The 25,000-nt window shown below is 46.0% G+C and overlaps 1 protein-coding gene across 5 annotated transcripts in view; it reads left to right on the top strand.

The window, feature by feature from the left end:
• Positions 1–25,000, top strand: part of LOC110535714 (multiple C2 and transmembrane domain-containing protein 1) — a 204,756-nt gene that overhangs the window by 162,705 nt on the left and 17,051 nt on the right. For 3 of the 5 annotated variants that reach the window (XM_036935500.1, XM_036935499.1, XM_036935498.1), the window contains 2 exons: positions 4,566–4,622; positions 13,335–13,436. In XM_036935500.1, the coding sequence (XP_036791395.1) occupies positions 4,566–4,622; positions 13,335–13,436 (159 nt within the window). The remainder of the gene's footprint in view (positions 1–4,565; positions 4,623–13,334; positions 13,437–25,000) is intronic. The other 2 variants (XM_036935502.1, XM_036935501.1) reach the window with 1 other exon arrangement.

Raw genomic sequence — 25,000 nt, 5'->3', positions numbered from 1 at the left:
CCAGGGCTGGGTCAGCGCAGACGGAAGGCCCCCCCTGTGAGGGCCAGGGCTCTGACAGCTTGTGAAGGGCCCGTATGGGTCAGACAAGCTCTGCCTGCCCACAGTCCTTATCAGCCTTCCAGCCCTCCCCTCTCCTCGCCCCTCTCCTCCAGCGCCAAAGCGCACACACACACACACACACACACACACACAGAGACAGCATACCAAGCAGGGCCTGGAGGGGACTGGAGCAGACCCCGGCAGCTGGAGAGGTTAAAACCCTCTCACGTATCAAAGAGGAAGATGAGGAGAAGGAGAGGGGGAAGAGAAGAGAGAGGAAAAAAAGGAGAGTATATCTTCATGTTCGGCGGGATGTCTGCCTTGGCGTCAATTCCCCTAGCGGCTGTCATTCGGAAAGGTTAGGAGGAAGACAGCAGAGATAGTGGTGGTAGGAGGGTGGTGGGGGTGTGGGGGGTTGGGGGACGGCGTTCGCTTGGCAGGGCGGACGTCACCGAACTGGGGTGAAGAGGATGCCAGCGGCAGCTCAGGGGGTCGAATGGTGATGTCGATCTTGTCTGGTGTGTGCATGTGCGTGTTTATCCTTGTGTGTGTGTGCGTGTGTGTGTGTGTGCGTGTTCAGGTTCATCGACCCATCCAAGGCCTGAGTGGTATTCCAGAATTCACACATCCACTGTAGTTTTCCTGTTCTCTCTCCTCCCACAGCCGGCAGGCCTACTTCAAGTGTCCTGTACTTGCCTACTGTACATCAATATCTCTGTCAGCTCCCTGTTCCCTGCTCCTTTAGGGCACACAGGTGTCAGGATCTCCGGCCTACTGGGGCTTAATGACCAAACAAGAGGAAATGGCTTGCCATGGCACTGACCCTATAGGCTGGTTTTAAACAAGCCAGACTCACATAAACTCTGCAGGACACTTGCCCTCCAGGACATGTGTTCACGAGCACTGCTCCATACTAAATGGTCTATACTTTAATTATACGTTTCACCAGTGGCGGTGGGTGCCGCTTAAGATGAGGGAGGGCAATTATTTTTTCATGAGCATTGTTTTTTTTCTATTACAGCATATTGGATGACTATCATTCATATTCCTTTCACCCAGTTCAATGTAACAGCGATAGGTTTAGATTACTACATGATACTAAAATGTTCCCTATACCCATCATGAGGTTGCTACAACCATGACCTATAAACAAAAGTTTGCAACGTAGGTGCACACCGGTCAGTGGCACATTCAATGCCACCTTGTACACTCTTTCCTGCATCCAGCTGAACTAGGATGTAATCATTAGCCCAACAGTTGCAAACAAGAGTTTCTATTGGACAAATTCAGGTATGTTTATCCCCGTTTCTTTCCGTATGCTTTTGTTTAAGACATTTTTTCAACAGAATCGGAGGAATAAATACACCATTCACTTTCATAGCCACATACAAACAGCTCGTTGTATCCCTTTTCACATCTACGCGCTGTCCTCCTCTCACCTTTTCCCTTCACTTGTGAACTGGGACCAGGCGGGAAAAAAAACTTTGCAAGCCAAACCTTCATATCATAACCGCTACACACAACGTACATCATTGTCACCCTATTGGCTAATGCGGTACAGTGTACAGTCAGAAAGCAGTTTAGCAGTTACAATGGTGGGCCCAGAAGGCAATAATTTAGTCAAACCAAAAGCTTACCTTGACTTGGAAGAGTTCCAGTGTTGGATAGTCATAGCCAGCTAGCTAACATAGCATCCCTCTGTTTGAGCTGGGTGGTTGAGTAGGCTAAACTAGCTAGCGGAATTTGCTAGCTAAGTCTGTGAAAAAAATATATAGAAAATATAGCTAGCTTTTTGTCTCTCTCTCTGTCACTCTCTCTCTCTCTCTCTCTTGCTCCTCCTTAATTTTTGAATAAATGAATGGGTTCAAAATTGTTAAAGTATTGTCTTTCTCTATGAGTCTACTACTCACCACATTTTGTGCACTACAGTGCTAGCTAGCTGTAGCGTATGCTTTCAGTGCTAGATTAATTATCTGATCCTTTGATTGGGTGGACAACATATCAGTTCATGCTGCAACAGCTCTGATAGGTTGGATGTCCCCCGGAAGTTGTCATAAGTACTGTGTAAGTCTATGGAAGGGAGTGAGTACCATGAGCCTCCTAGGTTTTGTATTGAAGTCAATGTACCCAGAGGACGATGGAATCTAGCTGTCCTCCGGCTACACAATGGTGCTATCCTACAGAGTGCTGCTGAGGCTACTGTAGGCCATTGCAAAATAGTGTATTTGAATCAATTATTTAGTGACATGTGAATATATTTTGTAAAAGTTTTATCTAAAAATACTAACTTTTTAAATGTTTCACTATTTTTATTTTTATGAAATCCACTGAGGAGGATGGCCCTCCCCTTCCTCCTCTGAGGAGTCTCCACTGCATTACACCTAGCTATGTATTTTACATATTTCACATGTGCAGGATCTTTATATGTATTCCTGTACCCTCTGTAATCTGTGAGTATAACCTGTACCGTTCAGATGCTTTGAATATGTTAATTTCCCCTCTGGTAAAGTGTTGGATTGAAGCGCGTCGTGGGCTGTGTGAACGTTACACGATCCTGTCGACATTGAGTCTTTGAAGCATCGGTTTGTAATGATAGTAATTCAAACGATGCGATAAGGGGATAAACAGCTGAATGGTACAATATACCCAAAAGGTGTTCATCATAACAGGACAGGGGAAATTGTTGAATTCATCAGCACCGCGCTGGTAATTGATGTCTTCCGGAGACAACAGCGTTTAGTTGTGGCAATCTTCAGGGCAGATGAGATGACATGTCTTTCCTTTTATTTATGTATAATACTACGCCCTCTCGTAGCGGTGAACAAGGCTGTTCTCTTTACCCCAGGCAAGAGGGGAGAAGAGAACGTAGGGGGGGTGGGGGGGGGGTGACGGTATCCTTGTCTCTGTCGGTAATGCTGATATTCTCTCTGTTTTTAGATAACATGGGGCCTACAGTATGTTACTGTGCTGTATACTGTAGTAAAAAAAAAAAGGCTGTGTTTGGAGAAACCCATGATCCATTTTGAGCGCGTCCTTTGTGGTTGTTGATTCTAACTCGGTGCCCAGGTCTTTATTGTAACGAGAGTTATAGATGCGGGACACTTGCTCGTTAGCTCGGTAACCGTTGATTGCCGTGGTCGCCAATGGATTCCAGCGAATGGGCAGGAGTAGAACAAGTTAGACAACCATACTAAGCTGTAGATAGATACACACACACACACACACACACACAACGCCATGACTTGTATTTACTCTCTCCACGCTCAGCACAACTGGGTTGAACCTCTCTTTGTTTCTGCGGGAAGCTGTATTTACATAAGGAGCTTATGTCAGCCACACTTTTTATTATTCCAGTAAAACAAAGGGACAAAAGCTATTGTTCTGGGAAGTAATGATTTTTGGATTTCGCCAACTTGTTTGCGGGTGCGGGCGGGGGGGTAGGGTAGGGTAGGGGGTATGGGATAATGGGAGGAGATAAATGCAACCCCCTTGGCAGCTTACGGGTTTATGATGCGCCCGTTTGTTTATGGTAATGCCGCTGCGTCTGACCCTGTAGCTTTGATGTGTGATTGACGGGGAGGAGGCAGGAGAGGAGGGAATAACGATCTGTGCCGTCCTACCACTGCTCCTCAGGCAGGCAGGCAGGCAGCAAGAATACACGCGTGATACCACCGACTCTGTCTGTTTCTCCATCCGTCTGTCCATCCATCTGTTTGTCCGTCCTTCTGTCCGTCCGACTATCTACAGATCTCCTCTTTCCCAGGGGATACTAAGTTCAATCACTGATCTGAGTCAACCTGTTTACAGTTGACTCCTCCATCCTTCATTGTTGTGTAATACAACTTTGAGTGCCTGTTTTTTTGCCCCACCTTCCTCCTTGCCTATAGCTAATGGCAAGAGATTGATTCAAAACCTAGTTCATGTGCTTATGTGGGCTTCCGAGGTGATTTAAAAGGCCATTTGAGCGGTTGAAGAAGATACGTATGTATGGTTAATAATGATGTCTTTATGCCTTTTATCAGAAAGGTCAAAACTTTTCCACAACTCCTTAACCTATTTTCTTCAGCATTCCACACATGCATACATACATAGAAATATTTTAATTAACATTTTTACTTTCACCCGGGGGGGGGGGGTGTTTGTGTGTGTTATGGGGGTTAGTGGGAGGACCCTACTGAAATGGCTGTTGTTCCATCAGTTAGGGACTAGTGAAGCAGATAGTTAAACTTCTCTGTCACTGGGGCTTCCTCTGCTGGAGGCCGTCCTCTCCTCTCCTCTCCTCTACCCCTGTAGTGGTAGGAGAGGTAGGGGAATGGGTGGTCAGAGGTGGGCTCAGATTGGCCTGGAAGACTAACAGTCCTACAATCAGCCCTGTATTGACTTGTGTTAACATCAGCCATGTGTACAGTATACTGTACATAGTGCAATCTGTGGTAATGAGAATGAATGAGAATACCTGTCTGCCCCACTTGTGTATTTTTAAATCTCTCTCTTCTTCTCTTGTTCCTGTGGCAACCGCCGTGCAGCAAGCGATGGAGGACTTGCTGGAGGATGAGGATGAGGACTATGAGAAAGATGACAAGGTAATTATCTCTCTCTCTCTCTCTCTCTCTCTCTCTCTCTCTCTCTCTCTCTCTCTCTGTATGCTGTCAAGGGACAGGAAGTCTCTGGGGTGCCAGCGTTCCACACACAGGAAATACAAACACATAGATGCATTGTGTACACTCCATTTCAATACACTCCAAACTTCAGATGCACACGTTCAAATGTGCACGCAGACACGCACGCACGCAAACATCCAAACTTTGAACATTGTTCGTCGTCTTCCTGAAATGGGTCCAGACACGTGGTCCTCTGCCTGTTGTAACCCCTTCATGCATAGCGTCACGGTTGCCAGTTGTTAGTGATTTGCTCTGCTTCGCTCTTCTAAAACGTCCTCTTCTCTTCTTTATGTGGCTATCTACTGTATTTGGAATGCTGATGTGCAGCGTTGGCCCGTTGCGCCGCCGAGATGGGATCACGCTTAAAGCGCCGACTTTAAGGAGCTTCAGGAACTATTTAGGAGCGTTATCTTCTCATTGACTTAGTAATACAAGAGAATATGTGCTTAGCAGCTATCAGGTAACAACAGGTGGCTGCTTTAGTGGGTTAGCTCGCTCGTTTACACAGTGGCAGCTTGTAGCCATACTAGCCTTGAGCTTCCTGATCCTTTCTAGTCCTAGTTAGGGAGAGAGGCGGCGTTAGGCTTCAACGTTACGGAACCTGACATTTGATACTCGCAGCAAGGTTTTCATAGCACCTAAAAGACAACAGAGTAGAATCCTACTGAATAGTCCCAAACCAAATCTGAAGTAATCGTTCCCCAGGTTCTGTTTTGTTTCAGGATGATATTTGTGTGCTATAGAGTTTTTCCTGGTTCTTCCTATGATGTAAATGGCAGTACGTGACATGGTGTGGTTTGTCTGCACACTGATTCGGGGTTATTGTTAGTTTTTTTTGCCCAACACCAAGACCAATTCGAATATCATCTGATTTAGCATCTCTGGGCACTACTTTCGACAAAAATCTCTTCAGTCTGTCCTTTTTATTCGACTTGTATGAGCCTTTGACGAAGCAATTTGTTATCTGAAATGAAATAGCCTGAAGACTCTCTTCATTTAGAGTGGAGTTATTTTAGGCTGACCTCTTTCCAGCCCTTTGAAATATCCAAAGTGCCACAAGTGTCTGTGTGAGATCACAGGGTTAAAAAAGCAGATATTATGTGCACTCCAGTCCACATGCGTCTCGGCATTTTCATTCCCCCTTCCTCCAGCGGCTCTGAGGGAAAAGTTCCACGGCTGCAAGGTTCCAAGGCTACGGTGTACGGGGCGGCGATTGAAGATATGCGTTAAGCAACCTTGAACCTTTTTTCACCTCTCTATCGCTCTACTTTTCTTTTTCTGCATTTCCTCCCTTCCCTCAGAAAAAAATAAACAGGCGTTTGAAAAGATGCAGATTATAGAAAGAGGGGAAAAAAAATACATTTCAACTTTCATATTGAAATGAGGGAGCTGCAGCTCGCGGCGTCTGTCAGATTGAGTCCTGAGCTGATTATTCCACATAAGAGGGCCCTGCTCTTTCTGCACACAGGGCTGAGGCGCCGGATAGCAAGGCGACCACAAAGGCTACAATTGACCAACTCTGGCTTCATACATTTTGATCTATCGCTCCCCTCAAATGTTAGCATTCCATTTGAGCTGTAGGGAAGTTGAAAGGGGGGTGTTTTTCTTCTTTATTTCACCAATATCTGTCTCTTCAAACCACCCTAGCCCTCTCCCTCACTCTTTCCCTCCCTCCCTCCATTCCTGCCCTCCCCCGTTCTCTTTCATTCTTACACCCTCTCCACCCCCTCCCTTATTCCCTGGTTAAGTGCACAACAAATGGAGTTTTGAGGCTGAACAAATTTGTCATTTCCATTCTCACTCTCAGGTATTGAAATGACCTGACGCTCTCATTACCTCTCCTCTTTGCTAAAATTGTATAATATTAAGGTCAGGTCAGAGGAGGCCTTTTTCACGGCACAAAGGTAGAAAAAAAAGATTAATAAATGTGCCAAGGCCTCATTTTAATTGAACCTGAAGCATATGTTGCAAGTATGTGCAATCCGTTCCAGATGTTCAGTTCTGGCCGTGTGTGCTGCTCTTCCCTGTGCACCACAAGGCAGCTATTAGCTGGATAACCTTTGCTCCGGGGGCTAAATGGGGTATTACATGGCAAAAAAGTGGAGCACCTGTTTTTTATTGGGGAGAGGACCCCTTGCAGGCTTTGCCGAGGCCGCCACATGTGTATCCACTTAACAGATTGTTGGGCAATCGTGAAAAGTGTCTTTCTTCTTAGCCAACGCTGATATTAGTCACTTACTCTCAATGAAAGTCCAAAGTCCAGGCTAATTGATGGGGACGGCTCAGTTGTTAAACCCAAGCGGGCACCTGAAGGGGAAAAGAAGAATGAAGCTTAACTCTGTGCTGCTTCTCCCTCCTCTTCCTCCTCCTCCTCTTCTCTCTCTGGTGGTGTGTGCGCGTGCATGTGTGTGTATGTGCGTGCGCGTGATTGCGCTTGTTTGAGCGCGCTGCGTGCCTGCCTGTGAACTGTCCACGTGGGATGAGAACATGATATCAATGCAGAAGACAGTTTTCATAGAGCGTTATAGTACCTGTTGAGATAGTCCAGGTGAATAGCAGTGTGTGTGTGTGTGTGTGTGTGTGTGTGTGTGTGTGTGTGTGTGTGTGTGTGTGTGTGTGTGTGTGTGTGTGTGTGTGCGAATGGCAGGACTTAAAGATGTTCAAGATGTGTTTCCTGCGAACCCTTCCACAGCCAGTAAATTCATGGCAATGACTAGACACACATGTGCGCACGCACGCACACACGCCCGCACACACACAAACACACACACTTGATATACCAAGGTCTCAATGTCATCAATGTCAACACCTGCATTACAGTTGAAGAGCTAAACACACACTAACAGAAAGTGGCCATATTCTAATGAGGGTGTCATTACCTTGGCTGGCACTGGTTCTCACCCCTCCCTCCCTCCACGTCTCTCTGGGCTCCTGCCTGTTGCCTGTCTGTCATCCTCCAGACAGGCCCTCGCTACAGGGGCTCCAGCAGGCGATGGTTCTGCCACCACACACCGTCGGCACACACACACCGCCGTCTGCTCACTCATCCCTGAGAGAGAGGGAGTGAGAGAGAGGGAGGGAGAGGGAGTGAGAGAGAGGGAGGGAGAGGGAGTGAGAGAGACCTATATGATTAACAGACAGCGACAGACAGACACACTCACACACCTACCCCCTGGGGAAAGGGTTCTACATGGAACCCAATAGGGTTTTACCTGGAACCAAAAAGGGTTCTTCAAAGGGTTCTCCTATGGGGACAGCTGGAGAACCCTTTTAGGTTCTAGATAGCACCTTTTTCTCTAAGAGTGTACATGTCAGGCTGGTGACAGGAAAGAGCTGTGGATTTCGAGCATTTGAAAAGGTGCTGAGGACGTGGAAATGTGCCTTTGTCGGCACTCCCCCTCCAAAACATAACGATGGCACAGCACTGGGCTCAAGCCAGAGAGCAACTTATCTGCCGCCATTGTTGCAACCCCTATTACTAGTCTGTTCAACCTCTGTTTCGTATCGTCTGAGATTCCTAAAGATTGGAAAGCGGCCGCGGTCATACCCCTCTTCAAAGGGGGAGACACTCTAGACCCAAACTGTTACAGACCTATATCCATCCTGCTCTGCCTTTCTAAAGTCTTCGAAAGCCAAGTTAACAAACAGATCACCGACCATTTCGAATCCCACCGTACCTTCTCCCCTATGCAATCTTGTTTCCGAGCTGGTCATGGGTGCACCTCAGCCACGCTCAAGATCCTAAACAATATCATAACCGCCGTCGATAAAAGACAGTACGGTGCAGCCGTCTTCATCGACCTGGCCAAGGCTTTCGACTCTGTCAATCACCGTATTCTTATCGGCAGACTCAACAGTCTTGGTTTCTCTAATGACTGCCTCGCCTGGTTCACTAACTACTTCTCAGAGAGTTCAGTGTGTCAAATCAGAGGGCCTGTTGTCCGGACCTCTGGCAGTTTCTATGTGGGTGCCACAGGGTTCAATTCCTGGGACCGACTCTTTTCTCTGTCTACATCAATGATGACGCTCTTGATTCTTTGATCCACCTCTACGCCGACGACACCATTCTGTATACATCTGGCCCCTCTTTGGACACTTTGTTAACTAACCTCCAAACGAGCTTCAATGCCATTCAACTCTCCTTCCATGGCCTCCAACTGCTCTTAAATGCAAGTAAAAATGAAATGCATGCTCTTCAACCGCACCTGACCGCCCGACTAGCATTACTACTCTGGACGGTTCGACTATAACTACAAATACCTAGGTGTCTGGCTAGACTTTAAACTCTCCTTCCAGACTCACATTAAGAATCTCCAATCCAAAATTAAATCTAGAATTGGCTTCCTATTTCGCAACAAAGCCTCCTTCACTCATGCTGCCAAATATACCCTTGTAAAACTGACTATCCTACTGATCCTTGACTTCGGCGATGTCATTTACAAAATAGCCTCCAGCACTCTACTCAGAAAATTGGATGCAGTCTATCACATTGCCCTCTGTTTTGTCACCAAAGCCCCATATACTACCCACCACTGCGACCTGTATGCTCTCGTTGGCTGGTCCTCGCTACATATTAGTCGCCAAACCCACTGGCTCCAGGTCATCTATAAGTCTTTGCTAGGTAAAGCCCTGCCTTATCTCAGCACACTGGTTACCATAGCAGCACCCACCCTTAGCACGTGCTCCAGCAGGTATATTTCACTGGTCACCCCGAAGCCTATTCCTACTTTGGCCGCCTCTCCTTCCAGTTCTCTTCTGCCAATGACTGGAACGAATTGCATAAATCACTGAAGTTGGAGACTTATATCTCTCTCACTAACTTTAAGCATCAGCTGTCAGAGCAGCTTACCTATCGCTGCAGCTGTACACAGCCCATCTGTAAATAGCCCATCCAACCAACTACCTACCTCATCCCCATATTTGCTTTTGTTTGTCTGCTCTTTTGCACACCAGTATTTCTACTTGCACATCATCATCTGCACATCTATCACTCCAGTGTTAATTTGCTAAATTGTAATTAGTTCGCTACTATGGCCTATTTATTGTCTTACCTCCTTACTCCATTTGCACACACTGTATATAGATTTTTCTATTGTGTAATTGACTGTACGATTGTTTATCCCACGTGTTCATCCCACGTGCAACTCTGTGTTGTTTTTGTCGCACTGCTTTGCTTTAACTTGGCCGGGTCACAGTTGTAAATGAGAACTTGAGAATTGGCCTACCTGGTTAAATAAAGGTGAAATCAAAATAAATAAATAAAAACTGCTTAGACCACTGCGCCATTGCAGTTCACAATTCTCTAGCAAGCAGGGAGACTAGTTGATGATACTGGAAACAGGTCTTTTTATTATTATTTTGAATTAAGCCTTCCCCAAACCATAGCCCTAACCTTAACCACGCGGAATCAATACCTAAACTTAACCCTGTTTTAAACCCTGTAACCACGCGGAATTAACCCTGTAACCACGCGGAATCAATACCTAAACTTAACCCTGTTTTAAACCCTGGAACGATGCGGAATAAACCCTGTAACCACGCGGAATCAATACCTAAACTTAACCCTGTTTTAAACCCTGTAACCACGCGGAATTAACCCTGTAACCACGCGGAATTAACCCTGTAACCACGCGGAATTAACCCTGTAACCACGCGGAATCAATACCTAAACTTAACCCTGTTTTAAACCCTGTAACCACGCGGAATTAACCCTGTAACCACGCGGAATCAATACCTAAACTTAACCCTGTTTTAAACCCTGTAACCACGCGGAATTAACCCTGTAACCACGCGGAATTAACCCTGTAACCACGCGGAATTAACCCTGTAACCACGCGGAATTAACCCTGTAACCACGCGGAATTAACCCTGTAACCACGCGGAATTAACGGGTCAAAACTCAACGCTCATCCAATTACGTCAAATTCCGGAGTGAGACTATGAGATCAGGTTGGTACATGAATGCCAAGGCAGCTTTCGGTGTGAGTACAGGACAGCCTAGACTTTCCAGTAGCATCTGTAGGGACTGAATGACATCTATGTCGCAGCTTTGTCTTACACAGCCTGCTGTCCAGAGCTGGAGTAAAGTTATCACCTCCAGGGTCCCTGTGTGTGATAGCCTGTCTCACAGAACGGGATAGAGGGGCTGAAGAAGCTTTGAGATTACACTCACTACGCATGGCTGGTCACTGGAGTCGCGCTCGTCTCGCCTCAGGACTTACTGCTAGCCAGATAAGATACACACTGCAATCATGTCCCACTCACGGCTTTACCGCGCTCACACACACACACACACACACACACACACACACACACACACACACACACACACACACACACATACCTCACCCACACGCCTCTTTACACCTACTACATATGTCAGCCTTCTCCCTCCCTCTCTCTCTTTCCCTCTTCCACCTCCCTTTCCTCTTCCCTCGCTCTCACTTATTCTCTCTTTTCTCGCGCGCTCTCCTCTCTGTCTCTCTCTGTCTCTCCCTTCCTCCCTTTCACTTTCTCGTTCCGTCCTGTCCCTCTCTGTCTGATGCTGGGTTTATTGTCTATGTCCTCTAGAGTAGTTTGAGCATTGGTACCCACACAGGGCTGTACGTGCGTTACGTGCGTTGGCTTAGAAACACCAGGGACACTTTGACTGCGTCACGTGTTCCAGTGAGGTGCCCTGATGAGGTGCTGGTAGAGACTCTAGACAGTATAGAGAAGCATTGTTTGTTGTTGTTCATTCTTTGTTTTTGATTATGTCGACTCAACAACTTAGTACAGCGAAGCAGCCCTGATTTGTTAAGCACATGTCTGTCCCATTTCCCAGTATGCTTCCTAGGCATTACTGTATAGCCACAGACGCCCGGTGTGAATAACATAGACATTTCGCTACTCGTCATTCGAACATTCATGTGGACTCAGGTGTGATGGATATTCTAAGTTCGAGTAAGGATCTCTTGAAAAGAGATGAAGGGCTGACAGTACCCCACTCTCCCTCTCTCTAGTCATTTCTCTATCTCCTTATCCTTCTCCTCTGTATTGCTGAGGCAGGCTTTTTACCATCCCCTCTCCCTGTAGGCGAAGGACACACACACACACGTTCTCCGCAGAGCACGCACACTCATGCTCACACTGGGAACACACTGGCACATTGTTCAGTATAATTTGGGAAAAAACACTGTTTGTGTTATTCATGCTGTATGTCATTTTTCGGGGAAGCTTTAATTGAGTTCCGCCTGACAATTAATGACGAGAGAGAGAGAGAGAGAGAGAGAGAGAGAGAGAGAGAGAGAGAGAGAGAGAGAGAGAGAATATCAAGTGATATCACTGCTAGGCTGTTAAGGCGAGTATACGGAGATACTATCTGCTAATAAAAAAAAAAGTTGCTAATCTCCTCGCCGTTACCATGTGGAGTCAGTAATGGAGGATATCATGGGGGTTCTAGGCAGCTGTGGCGACCTGATAGCAGGTCTGTTTTTATCGATGGCCTGGCAGGTGTCTGGGTATTAACCGTTGCTGTTTTGCTTCGTCGACGCCCATGGCGCCGTAGCAACACACTTCCCTTTCTCCTGACCCCTGGGCCTAACAGCAGCAACCTTAATACGCTACACCCCATTTCACAGCCATCGCTACCCCTCTCGCTTTTCCTCTTCTCCGACTATCCTTTTCCTCATTCTTCTACCTTCGCTGTTTCTGTCCTGTTTCGGAGCCGTCTTTCCGTCATTCCCTTTGCTTCTCTTTCTCTCTCTTTCTCTCTCCCTCTCTATCTGCCTCTCTCTGTTTTCCTATCGCGGTGACATTAGAGGGGAAAACACAGGTAACCTCTCAGCAGTGTGTAATGCTGTAAGATCTGATCCTGGTACAGGCAGCATTGTGACAATGTGGATCTGGGCGTGGAGGGAGACGGTGCTTATCTGCAGATAGCACATGGAGCGCAGGAGCCGCCGGAGCCCCAGCTCCGCACTGCGCCGCGCCGATCCGCCGATAGCTGCGTGCTCCGATGTAATTGGACTAAAGAGTGCGCGGGGGGATTATTTTTAATACTCTAAAAAGTGTGACTGAAAAGTTGTTCTGGGGCTATTGAGCTTGTGATTCGCCATGCATGTCCTCAGGTAACAAGTTAGGTTGTTTTTTTTTTAAGTGCGGAGGAGAATAAAATAAAGAGAACTTTTGAGCTGCTTGGAGTTCTTTTCTTCTCCCCGCCTGTGAAGGATGAAAAGCTTCACGCTGTTAAAAAAAAAAAAAAGGTGCTTTTTACTTTTTTGCCTATTTCTTTCTGGGAGACGCTCCTCGGAACTGCATTTTAATCATGTTTGGCTAATAAAGGGTGAAAGAACAAAAAGGTGGGGAGAAAAGTGTGGAGGAGTATTGTCTTGCAAAGCAAAGTGTGCCACATTGTTTGCCATTTTTTTCTAACACATCAGGTGGATTATTTTCCTCTCTCTCTCTCTCTCTCTCTCTCTCTCTCTCTCTCTCTCTCTCTCTCTCTCTCTCTCTCTCTCTCTCTCTCTTTCTTTATCTCCCGTTCCCCCAGATATCTGTTCCTCTGCTCTGCTGCTCAGCCTTGTTTTAACCCTTTCCTTTGTGTCCCTGATTTTAAAAAATAAAAAAAAATCTTAATCTATTCTGACCCACAAGGTGCCTAGGCCCGGCCATTCGGATGACGGCCGACTGCCTGAAAGCCATATCCTTGTGGATATGTTGGCTTCCTGGCACTTTGAGTGGATACGGGTGATGGTGGTAAGTGTGGCCCCGCTCCGGCCTTCCCGGTGTCCCTGTCTGGCTTATATGGCTCATCGTCTGTCTGTCCAGCCGCTTCGCCTGCAGGCTCTCTCTCTGTCCTGCCAGTCCCTGTCCTCGTTTCATTGGCACGCTCGCTCCGTAACACACCGCGCTATTGTCACCCCCGACACCGCCCATCCCAGTTCCTTTTTGGGATAAGAATGGGGGGGGGGGGGGGGGGGGGGGTGTTCCAGCACGGAAAGGTGCCCTCCTTATGTGACTGTAGGATGGTAGGATCCATCCCTGTAAGGAAAGACAGACGGGAAGAGACAACATCCTCTGTAATGGGACGTTAAACCCACACGGTGGGCAAGCTCATCATGCAGCGATCATTGTGTAAGCCCATGGACCTTTTCTGTTCTCCATATGATGAGTCTCAGGTGTCAGATGACCATTCACAGATAACAGTTGCTAAGAGGGCTTATTGCCCCCTTTCTAATAGTTACACCATCTGGGAACGCTTTGCTAGCTGTATGGGTGAGCCATTGGTGTGGGTATGTGCGCGCGTGTGTGTGTTTGTGTGTGTGTGTGCCCCCTGTGCTTAGAGATTCTGCACCGTCGCTAAGCCAAGAAGGCCCTATCCCCCTGTCCTCAGGATACCACTGCTACCTACCTGTCACGGCCTTCTAGTTGAATCAGCTACACATTCACAACCAGACGATCCAGACGTCTTGCCTCTGATGGACAGTATATGGAAGAGAAATGCCACCAGCCCCCTGCAGCCTCGGTTAAAGCAGATCTGCACTTGTAAACCAGTGAAAGTTGCCTTCTGTCAGAGTATCAGAGGTCTGTCAGAGTAGAATGTTGGCACTGTTGACAGACATGGAGCTCTTCTATCCGCCCTCTGATTGGCTGGAATCTGGAGCACATCACATGATAGCGGCTGCGTCTGTGTCTCAAAGTCAAACATGGGAAGAGGCAGTTGCTACCTTTTCTTTTAACAAGAGTCATAAATGTGTAATGAGTGTTGAGGATACATATTTTATGCTGCTTTTGAAGGTACGATCCCATCACTTTTTTCTAAAACAAGGTTTTTTTTTAAATACGGGAATTTTCCAATTGTCCCGGTCTCTTGTTTTATCTCCGCACATGAATATGTAATGACATTTCAGGTGTTATGAAGACTGAATAAATTGGCCTGGATTTTGTAAAGCAAGTTGATGAATCAGAGAAAATTAACTATCAGCACGACTTACTCTGTCAAATTACCTTGTTTCACCACAGTGTATTGTGACAGGGAAAGAGTGTCCCACTGTTTGAAGGCCAGGCATGTGCCCTATGAAGGAATGAAATGAATTGGTTTAATTGAAACCATTGCAGACCCTGTGGCTTGTCTCGAACCAGGATTGAGAAACACAGATGGTATTTGTGCTAGTGTACAGTGCCTTGCGAAAGTATTCGGCCCCCTTGAACTTTGCGACCTTTTGCCACATTTCAGGCTTCAAACATAAAGATATAAAACTGTATTTTTTTGTGAAGAATCAACAACAAGTGGGACACAATCATGAAGTGGAACGACATTTATTGGATATTTCAAACTTTTTTAACAAATCAAAAACTGAAAAATTGGGCGTGCAAAATTATTCAGCCCCTTTACTTTCAGTGCAGCAAACTCTCTCCAGAAGTTCAGTGAGGATCTCTGAATGATCCAATGTTGACCTAAATGACTAATGATGATAAATACAATCCACCTGTGTGTAATCAAGTCTCCGTATAAATGCACCTGCACTGTGATAGTCTCAGAGGTCCGTTAAAAGCGCAGAGAGCATCATGAAGAACAAGGAACACACCAGGCAGGTCCGAGATACTGTTGTGAAGAAGTTTAAAGCCGGATTTGGATACAAAAAGATTTCCCAAGCTTTAAACATCCCAAGGAGCACTGTGCAAGCGATAATATTGAAATGGAAGGAGTATCAGACCACTGCAAATCTACCAAGACCTGGCCGCCCCTCTAAACTTTCAGCTCATACAAGGAGAAGTTGATCAGAGATGCAGCCAAGAGGCCCATGATCACTCAGGATGAACTGCAGAGATCTACAGCTGAGGTGGGAGACTCTGTCCATAGGACAACAATCAGTCGTATATTGCACAAATCTGGCCTTTAAGGAAGAGTGGCAAGAAGAAAGCCATTTCTTAAAGATATCCATAAAAAGTGTGGTTTAAAGTTTGCCACAAGCCACCTGGGAGACACACCAAACATTTGGAAGAAGGTGCTCTGGTCAGATGAAACCAAAATGTAACTTTTTGGCAACGATGCAAAACGTTATGTTTGGCGTAAAAGCAACACAGCTCATCACCCTGAACACACCATCCCCACTGTCAAACATGGTGGTGGCAGCATCATGGTTTGGGCCTGCTTTTCTTCAGCAGGGACAGGGAAGATGGTTAAAATTGATGGGAAGATGGATGGAGCCAAATACAGGACCATTCGGGAAGAAAACCTGATGGAGTCTGCAAAAGACCTGAGACTGGGACGGAGATTTGTCTTCCAACAAGACAATGATCCAAAACATAAAGCAAAATCTACAATGGAATGGTTCAAAAATAAACATATCCAGGTGTTAGAATGGCCAAGTCAAAGTCCAGACCTGAATCCAATCGAGAATCTGTGGAAAGAACTGAAAACTGCTGTTCACAAATGCTCTCCATCCAACCTCACTGAGCTCGAGCTGTTTTGCAAGGAGGAATGGGAAAAAATTTCAGTCTCTCGATGTGCAAAACTGATAGAGACATACCCCAAGTGACTTACAGCTGTAATTGCAGCAAAAGGTGGCGCTACAAAGTATTAACCTAAGGGGGCTGAATAATTTTGCACGCCCAATTTTTCAGTTTTTGATTTGTTAAAAAAGTTTGAAATATCCAATAAATGTCGTTCCACTTCATGATTGTGTCCCACTTGTTGTTGATTCTTCACAAAAAAATACAGTTTTATATCTTTATGTTTGAAGCCTGAAATGTGGCAAAAGGTCGCAAAGTTCAAGGGGGCCGAATACTTTCGCAAGGCACTGTATATATTGGATATATAACCTTTTGTTATTGACTGTACATCACTTATAAATCCCTGAATTGCCTGTGCCTTTAACCCAGGTTCTCAGAAAACAACATAAGTTTGAGAGTAGAGTTGTGCTGGGGCTGTTGTGAATGTGACAGCCTTGTTTTTTGGAGATGGAGAGGGCAGCGGGCTGAACCAGGCCAACAAACAAGAAGAGTATCGGTGTCCCATTCATCACCCGCTGCCACCCGGAAACCTGGAGAGGACAGGGGAAGGAGAGTAGGGGGACAGGAGGGCAGGGGTGAGGGCAGGCAGGGGGAAGCATGGCAGAGTGAGGGTCTTGGATGGTGGAGGAGGTTTCCGTAGGCTGTTGACCTTGAGTCTCTCTGATGGAGAGGCTGGTGGGTGGGAGATTGGAAAGGTGATCATGGCAGCACTACCCCTGGCCCCATTAGAAGTGCACACACACACACACACACACACACACACACACACACACACACACACACACACATAGGCTTTTTAGGATGGAGCCATGGGACGTAGAGGTCAACCTGAAAATAAGCCTCCTCCACCTCCACTTATGTGTACATTTATCCTCGGGCATCTCGGCAACCCTCGCCATGGGAACAGGCTGGGTGAAAAGCCTCAATAGAATGAGAGAGTGTCTGCATAGTCCACCTTCAGCTGCCACAGTTAACTGGAGTTTGACTTTGGCTCCTTCGAAGCAACTCACATAGATACATACATACACACACACACCACAACCCCCCCTGTTAGAGAACTGAGCGCTCCTGCATGCCTTCCCAAGACCCTTTGTGTCTGCGAGCGCCACTAGATGATAGGGGAGAACGTGCGGAGCATCTCGGGGCCCGGTTAACCAGATATTTATGTGGTTGTGAAAAGAGAGGGAGGGAAAAACAGAGATGTATTCTCCATATTCACCCAAGGATTACTTGTGAAATAAATAATGTATTAACACTGCTGCTTTCAAAACGAAACATCTGCCTCTTACGTCGTGCTGGCGAGGTGCCAGCAGCACAGTGCTATCTCTAGCTGGTCGGAGGGAGCTGAAGTTGGGACATGTCTCCTAATAGACATGTCCTCTATGAGTACCGCTGGTACAGTGTGGTCGCGGTCTGGCCATGAGCATAGAACACTGACCTTCAGGGATTAATAGTGAACGAATGGTTATCAGACATAGACCTAGCTTGGGTTTGATCCTGCAGCTTCCCCCTTCCGGTTGGATTGTAGAATGGTGCGAGAGGTACTGTACTGTATAAACCAGTATGTCTCATGGGCACTGTAGGGTCCTGTTTTTGAGATTCATGTGTTTTTGTTTATAAACTAGATGGATAAGATAACTGCATCCTGTTTAGGCATCCCTCCAAAACTGTCTTGGATAATACTCATGTCCTACAGATGAGCTGCTCAACTTCAATCCTTTTTTTTTTTTATTATCTAGGGAGGAACTTTGGTAAACAGTGCCGGTGGCTAAGAACTAGATTTGTTATCATTGTTTATATCAGTTTTATGAAATTCTAAAGATTTGTTCTAGCATTTTGATATAAGAGCTGGGTCATTCCAAAAATTCGCTGACTTTTGAGAAGTGCAACTTTGATTTCCCCTCATTTTAACATTCTGTTATAAAGACCACATGTTCAATTTACTTATAGTAAGTGCCTATTAAGTGCCAAATAAAGTAACAGGGTTGACCGTAACAGGGTTGACCGTAACAGGGTTGACCATAACAGGGTTGACGATTTCATCTTAAATCAGCCATAAATCCCCTTGTGACAGGGGAATTGGAACCTTGTGTGCAACAGGGAGGGACAATTGAATGCAAGCTTCACAAAAAATCAAATGTAATTGTTAAAACCTGTTTATCTATGGGTAAAGGTTTTCCACCAGAAAATTGCCAAAACACGTAGAACCAGCTCGCCTACTTTTACACTCTGATTTGACTATTACATGTTCAATATTTATTTAGGGGGAGAAAAAAATATAAAAAGGAATCATTTCACCATCTGAAACGAGAGTTCAGCTCACATGACAGGGTTGATCTTAACACGAGGGACAGACATACAATGAATCACTAATCACAGGAAATAAATAATAGGCTTCAGATACGACTTGGTCAAAGCAACAACAATAGTGATGGCTTTACACAATGATGTTAAAAGACTTTGAGACATGTTGGGGTTAAGCTGAACTTTGGCACTTATTTTATTCAAATAATATACATTGAAGTGTCCGTGTGGTCTATATTATATAGGCACTTCGTTTATTGCAGCAGGGTTTTCAAATTCAATATTGCCGCAGAGTTTTGAACTAAAATAACAAAGGGACGCGAAGGGCACTCTTTTCGTGAAACAACCCAGCTGCATTTATCCCAAGTGCACTCCCATGTAGCTCCGTGGTGCTTTTACTCTGAAACCGTTCGGTATTTTTGTGATGACTGAAGTTACACTGCGTATTTTGCTGAATCTCTTGTTAAAACGAAAGAAATATGAGCGAGCCAAACCCACGTAGTCGACTCTTGATTTGTTGTTATGTCTCTGCTGTTCTGCCGTTGCTAATTCTGAGCCTTGGCTGGAAATGGTGTCACCCTGAAAGCATTTAGCAGCTTGAATCTTTACTGCCGTTGTTTCGGAGGTGGAAGAGGGGGATTACGGGCTGTCTGCTGTTACAGAATCAACAAGAACTGTTTCAAATGCCCCCTGGGAGCCTTAAATTAGCATCCTGTCACGTTTTATATGACATTTCAATTTTATTGTGCGCCACAAAAAAAGGGGGGGGGGGCAATTTAAGCACAGCAGTGAGCGGTCACCAGAGTTTCACACTCATCCTGACTGCCGTGGAATAGGCTTAGGGTTTTTTTATGATGTGTCTGTTAGGGAAGAATAATATCATGTGAGATGCCATCTTTATAGATGGTGACCTCCCTCCTTCTCAATGCCTTAAGTCAGTTCAGAACTAACTGTCTCTATAGAGTTCAAAATGGCTCATCTAGTGTCCCACCCTAAGGCAATTCCTCTCAGACAATAACGAGAGCATAGATGACACATACAACGAGGCATATCCTATTCACGTCTCCCTTTTTTAATGCCTCGACTTGTGATTAAATGAATTTGCAGGAACGTCGTCGCCCTCCGATTCACAATGCGGAGTTCAGTCAACCGAACTTGGCTGTGCGTATATGGAGCGCTCTCCAATGTCACCGTAGGTTGTCTTTCCTCAACAGACTCTTACCGAGCTCCCAACATTCTAACGAGTGTCGCCTCCATGTCTTCCCACATAGAGAGAACCGCTCCAGACACTTATAGGAAGGCAAGCTCAGCAGTACGGGGATCAACACACAGCTGACAAGCAAACACACACACACACACACACACTTGCGCAGATGCAGGGCACGCACACACCAGTGATGCGCGGGTTGACTCATAGCCACGGGGCGGGCGGGTTAAGGGTCATGAAATATTGTGTGGATGAATGGCTGGTGGGTTGAATAAAGAGACAACAATGAAATGCATGTGTAATTCTTGTGCAGTTCATATCTATAGGGTACATTGAGGTTTTTCTTTCATTATTTGAATCTGGCTAAAGCCTAAGCTTCAGGGCCTAACTACAGCCTACGCGTGCCAAATGCACGCCACTTGCCAAACACATTTGGGAACTCGGGCAGAAAAAGTTCTGTGGTTCCACAGAGGCAAAAATCGGTGAAACGGAGAGTTTAAAATACAAAAGACAAGGGAGGGCCAGAACAGTAATGTTTGGGAAAGATTTGGTGAAATTAATTCAAAAGAGGATGATAGCAGTGCCGGCTACGCTAACGTGTGATGATTGTGAGGCGCTATACAAATTCGACAGTCCCAAGACGGGGGACTTCAAACATGTCAAGGGAACTGTACTGTTCAGATGGGTTGAATGGAATAGCAAGTGGAATCTGGACACGGACTGTTGGTCTATAACCTCTCACATAGCTGTAATATATTAACCCCTGCAGAATGAAGCATTTCTTGCTGTGAAATGATACACAAAACGTGCATTTTGACTCACGAACAGGAGCGAAGAGAAAACACGCATCTTGAGAGAGTGAATGCGTGTTTAGGGACCGTCTGTAAAGGTGATCTCTTTTAGCAGCGTCATAGAAGCCGATTTAGTATTTCAACCACATAGAACATGCATCCAAGCCGAACTGAAATCTTATCAGAAAACATGTCGTTTTTCGCAGCTTTTCATCTCCTTAAAACAAGGTCAAGCCGATGTCATTGGGAAATCTTTGCACAGGAAAGTCTTTGCTCTGTGAGAGAAGCGGAGATGAAAGAGGAAAACTTTACAGATGTTGAAGCATTTATTCTATCGATTTATGACATTCTTATGAGCAAGGGTTTATTTCGTCTTCTAGGGCAAGTAATGACTGGAGAGAAACTGCATGTATCTAATTATGATTACACTGACTAACAAATAGCGTGCCAAAATGCAAATTGTAAGCAGAAAATATCTAAATTAGGCTTAAAATAAATCCCACACCCCCTGTCAAAAAATTGTTCCGCCGTCTCTGACTGTACAGCCCATTGTCTATATTTGCGGGTTAGGGTCGGGTGCGGGCTTCAGATTTGACACTTTATCACGTATAGTCTGGGGGGTTGCGGTTTATTAGCAATTGCAGGTTGGTACAGGTGAACCTGCAGACCCACGCATCACTAGCGCACACACACACACACACACAGATACGCACACTTGCACTCACACAGACACACACACACACTGTATGGACATATGCACTCGCAGTATTAGTGCAAAGTGCAAATACACACAAATAAACATACATAAAAAATGCTTTAAAAACTCCAGCAGAGAATCCAGCCCTCGAAATCTTGTGGCTGTAAAATCCCAGTGAGGGAATTGACGTCAGAATGTTTGCCCCTCACGCTGAAACACAGGCCTTTCATGTACAGTACACCCAGCAGGGCTCAATGCAGTTTGTCTCAGATATGAAATAGAGCGTTCCTCTGCTCCATAAGGTTCTGCTGCTGAGTGCCACTGCACCATATGCTTTAGATTGGACTAAATGATCTGTTGGAGAGAGCAACACACACACACATATCCAACTGAACTGGCATATACCGCGCTGCTGTTGTGTGGGTGCGCGTGTGTGCCGTTCTCTCCAACAGATTGTTTTAGTTCAATCTAAAGCAGGCTCCGTTTGATGTCATCATGAGGAGAGGTCGATAAGCACTTCCGATGATCTAATGATCCGTCAGGAACACCCATTAGGTAAATTAGAACATTATCCCCCGTGCAGGACTTACAGTTGGAACAGCACAGTCCAGATCAACCAAACACAGAACGGAAGCCTCAAAACGCTTGCTTTTATATGCGCTCCCTCTACACCACTATAAGGACTTAGGCTGTTTGACAGACGTTGGAGCAGAGTCATTCCAATGGCAAACAGAAATACAGGCCCACCGTCCCCAGTAAAGACCCAAATCCAGAGAGGGGCCACCGATGATGAATGAGAAACCATTCAATCCTAACCTTACAGATGCAGTATCTTAATTTGATCACCCTGTTTCAGGAGAACTTTCCCGCAATGCAGAACATTTCAAACTTGTAGTGTAATTGAGGTTTAAAAAGGCTTCTAAAGTTTGACATTTCCACTTTGAAATGTCAGACTCGATATTTCCTTGCGGAAATTAATTATAATTCACATTGTAATTCATATTTCCTGTTGCTGTAGGATTATTTTCCTGCCGTAGCAAACTGACTCAAATTATGATCCCACATCTGTATGCGTGTGTGCATGCACATGGAGGAGCACACACACGTATACACACACACACGCACGCATGCACAAACACACACACACACAGCGTGTTTTCTTCCATTATCCTGGAGGTGCAGAATCCCATATCACTGACTCCAAGTCTGCGACTTGTAGTTCAGAGCCCGTGGCGGTGGGGTGAGAGAGTCAGGGGAGCTGATCGTCGTCTGCGTTTTGTTTATGTGCAACAAACTTCCCTGACATAATTAGACTAGACTTTTTAATAAATGCACCAACGGAGACAGACATACCAGTGGCCCCTGCCACCACACTCCCTCCACACACACATTCATTATGAATACAGCTCTAATGATGGGAAATGAATCAAGTCATCCATTTTCAAAGTTGTTTTCTTTTTCAAGTCAGTGAAATGTCAGCACACATTAGACGATTATAATGTACCTCTACAGTCCTAGGAGGATGGGTCACAAAGACACAGACCTTGAAGCAAACAAACAGGCCAAATCTTCACAAAATGCAACAAAGTGTTTCATCTGGCTCTCGTTCCTATTTTCCCCCATCTGTCCATATTTGGAGAAGTGTATTTTTAATATTATAATTTAAAAAACGTTTACCCCTTTTTCTCCCCAATTGGTAGTTACAGTCTTGTACCATCGATGTAACTCCCATACGGACTCGGGAGAGGCGAAGGTCGAGAGCCGTGCGTCCCCCGAAACGCAACCCCGCCAAGCCGCACTGCTCCTTGACACACTGCGTGCTTAACCCGCCAGCCAGCCACCCCAATGTGTCGGAGGAAACACTGTATACCTGGCGACTGTGTTGGCGTGTGTTGCGCCGTCCCGCCACAGGAGTCACTAGAGCACAATGGGACAAGGACAACCCGGCCGGCCAGAACCCTCCCCTGCTGGGCTGCAACACAGCCTGGGATCGAACCCGGGTCTGTAGGGACTCAGCTAGCACTGCGACCGCTGCGCCGCTCGGGAGGCCTCTGTATTTGGAGAAGTTTGAGTAGATGAGTACAGTACAGAGTTGGCTCGGGTGACGATTGGTTACCATTGGGAGGTCTAGCACCGCAGTCTCCCTCTGTCCCTAGCTTGTCTTCCTGTTAGGTGTGAATAGGCCTGGTATGTGACACCAGGACCCAGCGTTAGGGATCTGCCTACACTTACACTGTTGATCAGGCCGTGGAAACCACATGACAAGTGTGACATAAACTAGTGACATCAGCTTGTTGTAGGCCAGGTTCATCTGAATCAAACTAGCCTATAACTGTTAAGTAGGGTTAGCAATGGCATAGCCTCATCAAGACATGCAATTGTACAACAATTCGATTGACTTGTTTGAACTTCATCATGTCTGACGTGTAGCGGACGCTACACAATTTTTTTTGTTGTTGCCGGCGCCGGATCATTTACTCACACGCGTGAAAGACATTTTCAAAATGGGAAGGGCGCCAACATTAAACGTCAAAGTCAAATCCTCATCCGAGAAGCAGACACGAGTCTGCATTTTCTCCTTCTTTCAACACACACACTTTTGAAGACACGACACAGGCAACTTTTGACCTTCGCAATGATCTGTGAATGGCGCTGTCATCCAAGACAGATGCACTCTACACTCTATAGCAACGCTTCCCTCGGCGATGACATTATAGTGCATTGGCAAGGTCGCAATGGATGTCAAGGTTACCAACAGAAAAGGGGCAAAGAAAAGCAAGGTGAAGGCAGCACCATGTAACTAAAGGTACTGTGAAGTCATTCTGAGGCGTATTACTTGGCCACAGCTGAGCCAGCTGTTCGTATCAAGCTTCTCTCTAGAGCAGGTTGCTCTAGTCTAGTCCATATGTGACTGCTGGGGAGCAGGAAAAAACAAGGCTCTCCCTGGCTCTGTTTTTGCTGCCTCCCTCCTATGTTTGAAGGCAGGAAATAGGAGTCAGCCCACAGTTCGAGGGGCATGTGGCAATGGTTTATGCGCCTCTGACTTCTAACCTATCCCCTCCGCCCCCACTCGCTCTCTCACACCGCTCGACTGTCCTTCAAAACACTCTCCCCGGTGCCCCGAGAACACTCCCCAGGCCCAGAACACAAAGCCCAACACAACCCAACACAATGGACTATGGACATGGGGCTTTGTTGGACCCAGTAATACAAAACAGATGGGGGCTGAGGAAAGGGGGAGAAAGAGGGTTTGTGAAATATTTGCAAAGAAAAATAACCCTGGGACACTGTCTAATTATATCTATTTGTCTTGTGTGGTTTTTTCGAGGAGGCCATGTGGTTTTTGCTGGCTGCATCCAGGTTCATTTTTCAAATATCTGATCCTACAGGAAGAGCAGGGAGAGCAGGACAAGGGTTGTGATGGAGGGGGGCGATTGGGGAGCTCTGGGGAGGATTTGGGGTTGGGGCCTGGTGGGTAAAAGATCCACTAATTCTCTTTAATGAGATGAATTAGCCTCTTGTTGTTTCTAGGATGTGGCTGTTTCATTTGATTATTGAAGGCCATGACCAGAGTGTGTAACTGTAGCATTGTCATACACAGGTGGACATTCATTGATGTCAAATACTGCCATGATGTGTAAAGTGGGTTTGAAAATAAGTGGTTTTGAGTAAACCTGCCTGACAATCAACAGGGATGGTGATACTTGATCTGGTCTTCCTTGCCCGTAGGTGACAGTCTTTACAAACTACAAGTGAACTTCCTGAAAGGTCACAGGTCACTGTGGTGGTGTAGTGCTGAATCAGT

This window comes from Oncorhynchus mykiss, chromosome 11 (genome assembly GCF_013265735.2).
Source record: "Oncorhynchus mykiss isolate Arlee chromosome 11, USDA_OmykA_1.1, whole genome shotgun sequence".
NCBI classification, from domain to species: Eukaryota; Metazoa; Chordata; class Actinopteri; order Salmoniformes; family Salmonidae; genus Oncorhynchus; species Oncorhynchus mykiss.
The sequence above is the reverse complement of the archived record's forward strand: the minus strand, read 5'-3'. Positions and strand labels throughout refer to the sequence as shown.